Source organism: Chlorocebus sabaeus, chromosome 11 (assembly GCF_047675955.1).
Source record: "Chlorocebus sabaeus isolate Y175 chromosome 11, mChlSab1.0.hap1, whole genome shotgun sequence".
Classification (NCBI taxonomy): Eukaryota; Metazoa; Chordata; class Mammalia; order Primates; family Cercopithecidae; genus Chlorocebus; species Chlorocebus sabaeus.
The window spans coordinates 7,764,065-7,778,083 of NC_132914.1; the positions used below are offsets into that span (position 1 = coordinate 7,764,065).

General features: G+C 37.3%; 1 protein-coding gene across 5 annotated transcripts in view; it reads right to left on the bottom strand.

The window, feature by feature from the left end:
• Positions 1 to 932: 932 nt before the first annotated feature.
• Positions 933 to 14,019, bottom strand: part of CD163 (CD163 molecule) — a 34,642-nt gene continuing 21,555 nt past the window's right edge. For 2 of the 5 annotated variants that reach the window (XM_073020445.1, XM_073020446.1), the window contains 6 exons: positions 13,167 to 13,475; positions 12,761 to 12,799; positions 12,454 to 12,558; positions 10,969 to 11,064; positions 9,666 to 9,719; positions 933 to 1,153 (listed from right to left, as the gene is read on the bottom strand). In XM_073020445.1, the coding sequence (XP_072876546.1) occupies positions 9,697 to 9,719; positions 10,969 to 11,064; positions 12,454 to 12,558; positions 12,761 to 12,799; positions 13,167 to 13,475 (572 nt within the window). In that variant the 3' untranslated portion in view covers positions 933 to 1,153; positions 9,666 to 9,696. Of the gene's footprint in view, positions 1,154 to 9,665; positions 9,803 to 10,968; positions 11,065 to 12,453; positions 12,559 to 12,760; positions 12,800 to 13,166; positions 13,476 to 14,019 lie in introns of those variants that run through there. The other 3 variants (XM_073020447.1, XM_073020448.1, XM_073020449.1) reach the window with 2 other exon arrangements.

Here is a 14,019-nt window from a genome sequence, read left to right on the forward strand (position 1 = left end):
CTACAGTTCATATCCCGGTATTGTATTCTCGAAAATCACTCAGAGGAGTAGGTTTTAAGTGTTCTCCACCAGAAAAAAGTAAGTATGTTAAGTAATGCATATGTCAATTAGCTTGATCTAGTCATTCCACAATGTATACATATTTCAAAATATTATATTGAACATAAATATGTAAAATTTTGTCACTTAAAAAATAACACGAAGGATATATGCTTGAGGTGATGAATACCTAATTTACCCTGATGTGACAATTACACTTTGTGTGCCTTTATCAAAATATCTCATATATCCCATAAATATATACACTTATGGTGGACCCACTGAAATTTTAAAAAAATTAATTGCATAGAAAACTATGATAGTTAGCAAGTTAGTGGACCCTAAGTTTAGTGTTGTACTACTTTAAATGCCAACTTTTCTTTATGTGAATATGTATCATAAGTAACTTTTAGTAATATACAAACTTACTTTATGACCATTATATTTATATAGAAAAGACACAGCTTATGTATTTATTTCAGCTTTAGTTATAATGTCCTGAGGAATGAGAAACGAAACCACTGAGTCTTTGTGCCTTTACCAGGTGTGGCTATGCATTTCATTCCAGTGAACAGAATTACAGTAACAAAAAGCAGTTAAAGCGCTGTTGTGAGTCATGCCTTATAAAATTAACCATATATTATTTACAGACCCTTCAACACCATTAACCTTCCCTTTCTTAGAAAAACTAAAGTAAAAATAAACTTATTTTTATTTGGTAATAGAAAAATTATACAAACCAAATAAGAAAAACTATATATAGTACTCTATATGAAAATGGAAACACTATCAAATAAAACACATTATAATACGCCTAGGAAACTCTACAAAAAATTAGGAAGCTTATTTAGAAATTAATAGAATTAAGGACAAGTAATTAAAGCAAACTCAAATCAGTAATATTCTTATTTATTTACTTATTTAATTCCCTTGAAAGTCTCATATACACTATTAAGTAGTCACATTCACAAACTTAATTTTTATAAAGTCAGCAGCAGTCTTAGGAATACTAGGAGAAGAAGAACTCCATAAAAATGCAACTGTAATAGTCAGTGAGGGAGGTGAATTTCTGCTCCATTCGATAGTCCAGGTCTTCATCAAGGTATCTTCAAGGCTGAACCAAAACCATAAATAGAAAATTGTCATTTTCCTCTTCATATGCATATAAGAATTCATTATATTATAACACAGAGACAAACTGACTTGTGTTAAAAATTATACTACTTTCCTGAGCAGAAATTTTAAATGCTATTTTTTTTTAACTTCAGTATGTGTAAGAATTACTTTTATTCCATGGAAATACAGTAAAATTAAGAAATGCCATTTTTAGAAGCTGGCAAGATGGCTGAATAGGAACAGCTCCAGACTGCAGCTCCCAGTGAGACCAACGCAGAAGTCGGGTGGTTTCTACCATTCCAACTGAGTGGTGCCTGGAACCCCAGGGAGACAGAACCGTTCGCTCCCCTGGAAAGGGGGCTGAAGCAAGGGAGCCAAGTGGTCTCACTCAGCGGGTCCCACTCCTACAGAGCGCAGCAAGCCATGAACCACTGGCTTGAAATTCTCGATGCCAGCACTGCAGTCTGAAGTAGACCTCAGACAATCAAGCTTGGTCAGGGGAGGGACATCTGTCATTACTGAGACTTGAGAAGGCAGTTTTCCCCTGACAGTGCTAAGGAGGCCAAAGAGGCCATGGCCAGAACGCCTCTCTAGATTCCTCCTCTCTGGGCAGGGCATCTCTGAAAGAAAGGCAGCAGCCCCAGTCAGGGGCTTATAGCTAAAACTTCCATCTCCCTGGGACAGAGCACCTGGAGGAAGGGGTGGCTGTGGGTGCAGCTTCAGCGGACTTAAACATTCCTGTCTTCTGGCTCTGAAGAGAGCAGCAAATCCTGACAAGGAGAATTCTGCCAGCACAGCACACGAGCTCTGCTAAGGGACAGACTGCCTCCTCAAGTGGGTCCCTGACCCCCATGCCTCCTGACTGGGAGAGACCTCTGAGCAGGGGTCAACAGATACCTCATACAGGAGAGCTCTGGCTGGCATGAGGCCAGTACCCCTCTGGGACAAAACTTCCAAAGGAAGGAGAAAGCAGCAATCTTTGCTGTTTTGCAGCCTTCACTGGTAATATCCAGGCAAACAGGGTCTGGAGTGGACCTCCAGCAAACTGCAGTAGAACTACAGAAGGGGGCCTGACTCTGTCATAAGAAAAATTAACAAACAGAAATCAGTAACATCAACATCATCCAAAAGGACCCCCACACAAAAACCCCAACAAAGGTCATCAGCCTCAAGTATCAAAGGTAGATAAATCAATGAAGAAGGAAAAACCAGTGCATAAATGCTGAAAATTCCAAAAACCAGAATGGCTCTTCTCCTTTAAATGATCACAACTCCTTTCCAGCAAGGGCACAAAACTGGACAGATAATGAGTTTGATGAACTGACAGAAGTAGGCTTCAGAAGGTGGATACTAACAGACTTGTCTGAACTAAAGGAGAATGTTCTAACCCAGTGCAAGGAAGCTAAGAACCTTGATAAAAGGTTACAGGAACTGCTAACTAGAATAACCAGTTTAGAGAACATAAATGACCTGATGGAGGTGAAAAACACAGCATGAGTACTTCATGAAGCATACAGAAGTATCAATAGCCAGATTGATCAAGTGGAAGAAAGGATAATAGTAATTGAAGATCAACTTACTGAAAAAAGGAATGAAGACAAGATTGGAGGAAAAAAGAATGAAAAGGAACAAACAAGGCCTCCAAGAAATATGGGACTATGTGAAAAGACCAAACCTAAGATTGATTGGTGCACCTGAAAGTGATGAGGAGAATGGAAACAAGTTGGAAAACACTCTTCAGGATATTATCCAGGAGAACTTCCCCAACCTAGCAAGACAGGCCAACATTCAAATTCAGGAAATACAGGGAACACCACTAAAATACTCCTTGAGAGGAGCAACCCCAAGACACATAATATTCAGTTTCTCCAAGGTTGAAATGAATGAAAAAATGTTAAGGACACCAGAGAGAAAGGTCAGGTTACCTACAAAGGGCAGCTCATCAGACTAACAGTGGATCTTTCTCCAGACACCATACAAGCCAGAAGAGAGTGGGGGCCAATATTTAACATTCATAAAGGAAATAATTTTACCCAGAATTTCATATTCAGCCAAGCTAAGCTTCATGAGTGAAGGATAAATACGATCCTTTACAGAAAAGCAAATACTGAGGGATTTTGTCACCACCAGGCCTGCCTTACAAGAGCTCCTGAAGGAAGCACTAAATATGGAAAGGAAAAACCAGTACCAGCCATTGTAAAAACACACCAAAATATAAAGACCAATGACACTATGAAGAAACCACATCAATTAATGTGCAAAATAACCAGTTAGCATCATGATGACAGGATCAAATTCACACATAACAATATTAACCTTAAATGTAAGTGGGTGAAATGCCCCCAATTAAAACACACAGACTGACAAATTGGATACAGAGTCAAGATCCATTGGTTTGCTGTATTCAGGAGACCCACCTCATGTGCAAGACACACATAGGCTCAAAATAAAGGGATGGAGGAAAACATAACAAGCAAATGGAAAGCAAAAAAAAAAGACAAAAAGAAAAAAGGGTTGCGATTCTAGTCTGTGATAAAACTGACTTTAAGCCAATAAAGTTAAAAAAAGACACAGAAGGGCATTACATAATAGTAAAGGAATCAATGCAACAAGAAGAGCTAAATATTAAATATATATGCACCCAATACAGGAGTACCCAGGCTCATAAAACAAGTTCTTAGAGACCTATAAATAGACTTAGACTCCCCCACAACAGTAGTGGGAGACTTTAACACCCCATTGTCTAATATTAGACAGATCAATGAGACAGAAAATTAACAAGGATATTCAGAACTTGAACACAGCTCTGAACCAATGGACCTAATAGACATTGACAGAACTCTCCACTCCAAATCAACAGAATATACATTCTTCTCAGCACCACATAGCACTTGTTCTAAAATTGACCTCATAATTGGAAATAAAACACTCCTCAGCAAGCACAAAAGAATGTAAATCATAACAAAGTCTCACAAACCACAGTACAATCAAATTAGAACTCAAGATTAAGAAACTCACTCAAAACCTTACAACTACATGGAAACTGAACAACCTGCTCCTGAATGACTACTGAATAAGTAACGAAATTACAGCAGAAATAATGAAGTTCTTTGAAACCAATGAGAATAAAGACACAACATACAAAAATTTCTGGGACACAGCTAAAGCAGTGTTAAGAGGGAAATGTATAGCACTAAATGCCCACATCCAAAAGTGGGAAATATCTAGAATCAATACCCTAACATCACAACTAAAAGAACTAGAGAAGTAAGAGCAAACAAATTCAAAAGCTAGCAGAAGACAAGAAATAACTAAGATCAGAACAAAACTGAAGGATAGAGAGATGAAAAACCCTGCAAAAATCAATCAATCCAGGAACTGGTGTTTTGAAAAGATCAACAGAATAGACAGATCACTAGCCAGACTAATAAAGAAGAGAGAAGAATCAAATAAATATAATAAAAAATGATAGAGGAGATATCACCGCTGATCCCACAGAAATGCAAACTACCATCAGAGAATGCTATAAACACCTCTAAACAAATAAACTAGAAAATCTAAAAGAAATGGATACATTCCTGGACACTTACATCCTCCCAAGACTAAACGAGGAAGAAGTCGAATCTGAATAAACCAATAACAAGTCATGAAATTGAGGCAGTAATTAATAGCTTACCAACCAAAAAAAAAATGACCAGATGAATTCAAAGCTGAATTCTACCAGAGGTACAAAGATGAGCTAAGAACTAATACCATTCCTTCTGAAACTATCCCAAACAATAGAAAAAGAGAGACTCCTCCCTAACTCATTTTATGAGGTCAACATCATCCTAATACCAAAACCTGGCAGAGACACAACATAGAAAAGAAAATACCAGGCCAATATCCCTGATGAACATTGATGCAAAAATCCTCAATCAAATGCTGGCAAACCAAATCCAGCAGTACATTAAAAAGTTTATCTACCACAATCAAGTTGGCTTCATCCCTGGATATAATGCTGGTTCAACATATGCAAATCAATAAATGTAATCCATCATATAAACAGAACCAATCACAAAAACTAAATGATTATCTCAATAGATGCAGAAAAGGCCTTCGATAAAATTCAACATGCTTCATGCTAAAAACTCTCAATACACTCGGTATTGATGAAACGTATCTCAAAATAATAAGCTATTTATGACAAACCCACAGCCAATATCATACTGAATGGGCAAAACCTAGAAGCTTTCCTTTTGAAAACCAGCACAAGACAAGGATGTCTTCTCTCACCACTCCTATTTAACAGAGTATTGGAAGTTCCGGCCAGGGCAATCAGGCAAGAGAAAGAAATAAAGCATATTCAAACAGGAAGAAGAACTCAAATGATCTCTTGTTGCAGACGACACAAGTGTATATTTAGAAAACTGCATCATCTCAGCTGAAAAACTCCTTAAGCAGATAAGCAACTTCAGCAAAGTCTCAGGATACAAAATCAATGTGCAAAAATCACAAGCATTCCTATACACCAACAATAGACCAGCAGAGAGCCAAATCATTAGTGAACTCCCATTCACAATTCCTACAAAGAGAATAAAATACCTAGGAATACAACTTACAAGGGATGTGAAGGACCTCTTCAAGGAGAACTACAAACCAGAGCTCAAGGAAAGAAAAGAGGACACAAATGGAAAAACATTCCATGCTCATAGATAGGAAGAATCAATATTGTGAAAATGGCCATACTGCCCAAAGTTATTTATAGATTCAATGCTATTCCCATCAAGCTACCATCGACTTTCTTTACAGAATTGGAAAAAACTACTTTAAATTTGATATGGAACCAAAATAGAGCCTGTATAGCCAAGACAATCCTAAGCAAAAAGAACAAAGTTGGAAGCATCAAGCTATCTGACTTCAAACTATACTACAAGGCTACAGTTATGAGAACAGCATAGTACTGGTACCAAAACAGATATATAGACCAATGGAAAAGAATAGAGGCCTCAGAAGTAACACCACACCTCTACAACCATCTGATCTTCAATAAACCTGCCAAAAACAAGCAATGGGGAAAGGATTCCCTATTTAATAAATGGTGCTGAGAAAATTGGCTAACCATATGCAGAAAACAGAAATTGGACTACTTCCTTACACTTTTTACAAAAATTAACTCAAAATGGATTAAAGACTTAAACATAAGACCTAAAACCATAAAAACCCTAGAAGAAAACCTAGGCAGTAACATTCAGTACATAGGCATGGGCAAAGACTTCATAACTAAAACACCAAAAGCAATTGCAACAAAAGCCAAGAATTGACAAATGGGATCTAATTAAACTAAAGAGCTTCTACACAGCAAAAGAAACTATCATTTAGGGTGAACAGGCAACCTACAGAATGGGAGAAAACTTTTGCAATCTATGCATCTGACAAAGAGCTAATATCCAGAATCTACAAGGAACTTTAACAAATCTACAAGAAAAACACAAACAACCCCATCAAAAAGTGGGCAAAGGATATGAACAGACATTTCTCAAAAGAAGACATTTATGTGGCCAATAAACATGACAAAAAGCTCATCATCACTGGTCATTAGAGAAATGCAAACCAAAACCACAATGAGATACCATCTCATGCCAGTTAGAATGGTGATCATTAAAAAGTCAGGAAACAACAGATGCTGGAGAGGATGTGGAGAAATAGAAATGCTTTTACAGTGTTGGTAGGAGTGTAAATTAGTTCAACTATTGTGGAAGACAATGTAGCAATTCCTCAAGGATCTAGAACCAGAAATACCATTTGACCCAGCAATCCCATTACTGGGTATACACCCAAAGGATTATAAATCATTCTACTATAAAGACACAAGCACACGTATGTTTATTGCAGCACAATTTGCAATAGCAAAGACATGGAACCAACTTAAATGCCCATCAATGATAGACTGGATAAAGAAAACGTGGTACATATACACCATGGAATACTATGCAGCCATAAAAAAAGAATGAGTTCATGTCCTTTGCAGGGATATGGATGAAGCTGGAAACCATCATTCTCAGCAAACTAACACAGGAACAGAAAACCAAAACAGCATGTTCTCATTCATAAGTTGGAGTTGAACAATGAGAACACGTGGACATAGGGAGGGGAACATCACACACCAGGGCCTGCCGGGGGGTAGGGGGCAAAGGGAGGGAGAGCATTAAGACAAATTTAAGCCCCTAATGCATGCAGGGCTTAAAACCTAGATGGTGGGTTGATAGGTGCAACAAACCACCATGACACATGTATACCTATGTAACAAACCTGCATGTTCAACACATGTATCCCAGAACGTAAAGATTTAAAAAAAAAAAAAAAAAAAAAGAATCGCCATTTTTTAAAAGCACCCTCATGTGATTCTGAAGCAGTTATTCAGCGGTGATTACTCTTTAAGGGAAAAGTAGTTCAATTATTATTTATCACATCAGAAAACATTCATATGCTTCAGATTATAAATCAAATATTATTCATGGTTCTCAGTTTACAACACTAGAATTTTTAGCTTCTTTATGCACATACAAATGCATAATTTTATAGATGTAAACATTACGTTTCATTATAGCCAATACATAAATGGAATCATATTATTATATTTTATAGATGATTTTTTCTTTTATAGGGCGCGGTGGCTCACGCCTGTAATCCCAGCACTTTGGGAGGCCGAGGCGGGCGGATCACAAGGTCAGGAGATCGAGACCATGGTGAAACCCCGTCTCTACTAAAAAATAGAAAAAAAAAAAAAAATAGTTGCCTAAACCATAGTATTTCCAGCCACTGCTCCGTCAACTGGCATTCACTTTGTTTCTAGTTTTTTGCCGCTTTCAACAACATTGCAAAAAGGAATCTTTGTGTATTTCTCATTACACACTAGTGACTTTATTGGTATGGAAGAAATTCTCAGGGATAGAATTGCTGGGTCAAAGGCTCTGTGAATCTTTGAAAATAATTTTTAATAGAAGTTGCTAGATTGCTTTCTCCAAAGGCTACCTACCATATCTCACACTTCCAAGACCAGTGTTTGAAATGGCCTTTTTCTCTGTATTCCAGCCAGTAATAAATATTGATGGTATTTCAAATTTTTGTTAGTTTGATTTGTATAAAGTGATACCTCATTGTTAATTATAATTTCAATCCTCCAGACATTTAAAAATGTCCGTCATTTGAAATTCATTTTGTCTGAATTATCTTTTCACAGCTTTGCCCAATTATCTATTGGACGTTACACATACACATACATACACACAATTTACATTCACATATATTAACCCTTTTGTGCTCTGTACAGTTTATAAGAACTCCATGTATCTATGTGTGTATATATATGGTATGTAAAATCAGCTGTGCATTTTATAGATATTCACAATTTACATTTCATTTGCTTTAAGAATTCCAACTCTTATCCTTTGTCTCAATCTATATTTCGTATATACAATATATAATATTTCTATAAAAAACTTTTTCTACATTTCATTTCTAGATATAGTCTTCCCCAAATTATTTTAGAAACAGAAAATGTATCTAGTAACTCATTTCACAAACTTTTTCTCTTGATGTGTAGCTTAACTATGCATCTTGTTCACATTTGAAATTTTTTTAATGTTTTTCTCATGAAAGCAAGTTGTGAAAATGCAATTCTAATTATCTTGTCTCATCTGAAACTTTCAAAGCTCATCATCACCTCTTCAACAGACCCCCAAATGGAAGATGAACATAAAGTATAGCAGGTAAGACCATTCATTACAGGGCCCTCTGCAGCCTTTTCAGCTTAGATTCTAACCACCTCGCTTCTCCCTATATGGCCTCTTCATATTACTACCTGTAGACTATGATATCTTTTATTAAACATTCATGTCTTTGCCAATAGTATCTTTCATCTCTGTATCTTCAGTGCTTGAGGTACTACTTGTTACCATAAATATGTTCAATATATGTTTTTGAATAAAAAACTTCTAATAGTTCCGTAAAAGCATGGTTCTTTTTTCTGCCTCTAGTTTGCACGTATTGTGAACTTTCTTTGGAACTATTTTTCAGTCACTTTTAAAGTTTGCCTTCAATATCACATCACCTTACAACAACCCCAAAGTTTCTTGGGCAAACTTTCTGTATTCTTGTAGTGTCTTGTACAGTCTTTACCATAGCATGTATTATACAATGCGGATGTACAATATATCTTATCTTTTTCCTGAAATGATACCTGTAATATCTTCAAAATATTAATTTATATTTATTTACTCAGTTTCTCCTTAGCTCCATGGATGTTATTATTTCTTACTATATATGTATGTATATAATTAAGAGATGAATCAGTCATATTTATAAGCTTTTACATATTCTCAATATAGATAAATACATATACAAACATATGCACATAAGCATATAAAATATGTATATTACATTCTTTCTTTCTAATGCCAGAAGAGCTCTCAATCCTCAAAAGGAATGTAGCTGTTTTGAACAATGACTAATAAATTCTCATCACTCACCTCACTGGGTTATAAATTCCCATTTTCCTTTTCAGTGTGCCTCAGAATGGCCTCCTTTTCCATTCCAGAAATAGGAAGAAATTTAGACACAGAAATTAGTTCAGCAGCATTGAAATCAGCTGACTCATTGGAATTTTCTGAAAGGAAGAAAATAATTACTGGGAAATAAACCAGACCTCTCCTCATGTAACTGTGAGGCTCTTTGAGCAGCTGAAAACACTACCCACAACTAGGAAGGCAAGCATGGGTGATTCATGGGGCAGAGAAGTCTTTCCTATTCCTTAAATATGTTTCCTGACACAGTACATGTTTCTTATACCTTAAATATATTCCCGGACACAGTGGCAGATGCATAATTCTTTGGATTGAAGAAGTGAAGCAGGCCCTTCTCAGAAGGTCAGGGACCCTTCATGGATAAAGACAATGGTTTTTGGGATATTTCTTCCAACCCAGTAAAGTTATCCTGCCCCAGAGGCACAATTAGTGCATTGGTGCTAAACAGAAGTTCAAGGACACAACAGCATGATGTGATGAGAAATAAGGCTAGTCCTGTGGATTCTGATGGCTTCTCATGCAGTAAAGATATGGAAAGTTTAAGGTTTTTGACTTTTAGGGAAAAATATAATAAATATCAAGCTAGAGAAAAAAATGACAGGAAATGGGAATGGAAGAAACTGAGAAAGACACGTAGGTCAGAAGATACAAAGTAGCATCTATGTAGGATGAACGAGTCTAGAGGTCTAATTTACAACAATAGGATTACAGGTAATAAAATTGTACCGTATATAGGATTCATGTTAAGTGAGTAGGTTTTAGCTGCTCTTGCCACAAGAACAACACAAAAAAGGGTTACTATGTCAGATGATGGATGTGTTAATTTGCTTTGCTTTAGTATGCTTTCTACTATCTATATACATCCCATAAAATCATGTTGTATGCCTTAAATGTACACAACAAAATTTATTTAAAGAAAAAAGTTAAACTGTCACTTATGACAGTCTTTCATAAGATTAATTTCTGTTTTAATAAAATGAGGTCCAAGTCATAATATTCCACTGCATGGTTCTTTTCCTACCTCTATCAGGAATAATCACAGACCTCTTAAGCTGAAGGCCTCCCTATGATTGCAATTTTGATGTTCTCCAGGAATCATTTTCAGTCATTCTTGTCCATTATATGCATCTAATCTTCCTATTACATTTTTAGAATTTTTTAGCTGTTTATCAAAGTAAAATGTCTATGCCTCAATTGCAGCTCCTGATCTGAACCCCTGGGCAATAGACCCTCCAAGAACCCCACAGACCTGAGGAATTCATTAGGTCCAGATCATCTGCATTCAGGCAAGAATTCATCTCCCGGTATTGAATTTGGTGGACTAAGTTCTCTCCTCTTGAGGAAACTGAAAACAGAGATCCTAGGTTAGGGATCAGCTATCATAATAAAATTTCCCTTCCTGTATGTGTGCTTTTTCCCAGCGCTGCAAACATACCTCGTCCTTATCCATGCTATTGTTTCTATCCCATTCTACTTCCAAGCTCTTCCCTTATAACGCCCCACACTCAAAGGAAATAGGCATGAGGTTAAATCTTCCCCACTGCCATTGTATTAATGTAAAAACCCACTATTTTTACCCAAGGATCATAATTTGGGCAAGCAGTCTTCCATAACTCACTGGAGCTTTTCTTAAGTATCTTTAAAAGTCTTTCTTCTCCCCTCCATTCTCACTGTAGTTGTAGTACTTTTCATTTTTCACCTCAACTGTTACAAAATGCCATTCCTGTCAGTCATGTGGTCCTCCTTTAATCTTCATAGATCCTGTTGCCAAAAGATCTTCCTAAAAGATATCTTGACCATTTCACTCCCCTACATAATACTCTAATGACTATGAATCTCATGTGAAACACAAGAACTTCATAATTTGTGCCTTTTCTCTTCTTCAGACTTAGCAGCCTCCCTTGCACTCAACTTTTTCTCCCCCTGCCCCTCAGAAAAAAAACAAGAAACGCTTCATCCTTTAGGCTTCTCTACACTTGTATATACTCTTCTCTAGAATGTTCCTCACCCAATTCTCTGAGCCTCTATGTTTGAAATATGTCCCCCAAGCCTCTTTGAAGCCTCCAGTAATCCCCCTCCCCTTTCAGTTAATTACGCCCTTCTCTATGCCACTTTTGTTCCTTTTTTCTATTAATGTACAATGGCTACATTGTAGTATATTTGTTCACATATATATCTCTTCCACTGGACTTGAAGTTCCACCAAGATTTATTGTCCATGTCTGTATCTTCAGAGCCTAATACATTGCCCAACGGAACAGTAAAATTTGTAATAAGGAGATTGATTATAGTAAGAGAAAATAAATGTTTAAGTAAAAAAGTCATCCTAAATAATGTCTAACATATTCATTCTGAACTTTCAATTCTATAATGTTCCAATTAAGCATGTAGATAGAACACAGGAATCATCAATGCAACCTAAAGTCCCTTTTCTCCTCTGAAATCTTATTCTCTCTATTTAAAAAAAGAAAAAATATGTAGAAATTGGAGCTCCCTCTGTTGCCCAGACTGGTCTTGAAGTCCTGGACTCAAGCGATCCTCCTGCCTCAGCCTCCCAAAGTGCAGGGATTACAGGTGTGAGCCACCGTCCTGGCCCTTCCCTCTATTTTGAGAAACTGCTCAAATCTCTTTTAGATTCCATCTTTCTGGCCATTAGACTTGAGTCTAATCTTTTTTCTTCCCAAGAACCCCCTTATTCTGCAGACATACTAGATAAACCCTAATTTGGCTCAAACCTGTAAGCCGCTGTCTCTGTCTTCGCTTTTGAGACAAGAATAATGCGACGAAAATGGCCAAGAGAACAACTCCAAGGATTCCGACTGCAATAAGGGATGACTGACCTAAGTAAAAGTAAATATCAAGAGATATGATCATGTCTGATCAAAAAGACCAAGGTTGCTAGTTACTGACTCTCTCTTAGGTCAAATACAGGATCCCTGAGGTAAATATCAAATCCTCAGAACTTCTACCTAAAATTTCTAAACAAGAAAAATTCTATGTATGCAGATAATTGGTCTTATCATCACAAACTCCATGACATACCTGTTGTGGCTTTTTGTGGGGTTTTGCGCGTTGAAATATCTGTAGGAGGAAAGAGAGAGAGAGAGGTTTAATTCTTTGCATGATATATAGAACAAACATTTTGATTTCCTTGTCTGATCCCTTAGTACCTCTCAACCAAGTAAATGACCCTTTCCCACCTAAAACTAGAGTCGTCTAGTCTTTCTTCCTCTGCACAGGGGATATAGGTTGTATGTGTCTCCTTGGTGAAGGCCAACGTATAACAACTGTTTTAATCATTCGTTCAGTAGAGACATTATGATTCTCTAATGACAATCCCCACCAGATCCCTGTGTTGATAAGTCCGGTTTTTACACAACACATGTCACTGCCCAACCCCTCTTTGCTGCCAGAGATTCCAAGCTCAATCCAGGCTTCTGGCACTTACCTGTGCAATTCACTGCAGCGTCTTCCTTGTGTCCACACTCACTGTGGCCCCAGCGTCTGGCAGGACAATCCCACAAGGAAGACTCATTCCCTTTGCACTTCACTTCATTGAGCCATATGGGTCCAGTCCCCTGACCAAACTCTGCTTCTTTGAATGCTTTCAAAGCTGGACCACAGCCAAGTTGTTGACACACCACCTGAGCATCGTTCAAGTCCCAGGAGTCATCACACACTGTCCCCCAGGAACCTCCGTGCCAGATCTCCACACGTCCAGAACAGGAAGTGGGTCCTTCTTGTAGTCTCATCTTGTCTGAAAAATCAGAGACATGTAGCCTATTTCTAAGACTTCTAAAAGTTCCCAAGAGTTCATAGGTGAAAAAAAAAGATTTGAAACTTAAAAAAAAAAAAAAAAACTATTTAAAATTTTACTGAATGTGCATTTTAAAATTTAATTTTTACAAAATTTATCTTTTATAAGAGGACTTGTCATTACAGCCAACTAGGTATATTTCATCCTGCACATGATATACATAATGTGACCCAGTAAATGTTAAATGATTAAAGTTAACATTATAAATATGTGATGTCAAGTTCTTTCAAATAGGCAGGATCTTGGGAGATTGGCAGGTTGACAGAAATCTCACAGTTTAAGAAGATGTAGAGGCCAGGCACAGTGGCTCACGCCCGTAATCCCAGCACTTTGGGATGCCAAGGCAGGCAGATCACCTGAGGTCAAAAGTTTGAGACCAGCCTGACCAACATGGGGAAACCCCGGCTCAACTAAAAATACAAAATTAGCTGGGCGTGGTGGCTCATGCCTGTAATCCCAGCCAGCTACTCGGGAGGCTGAGGCA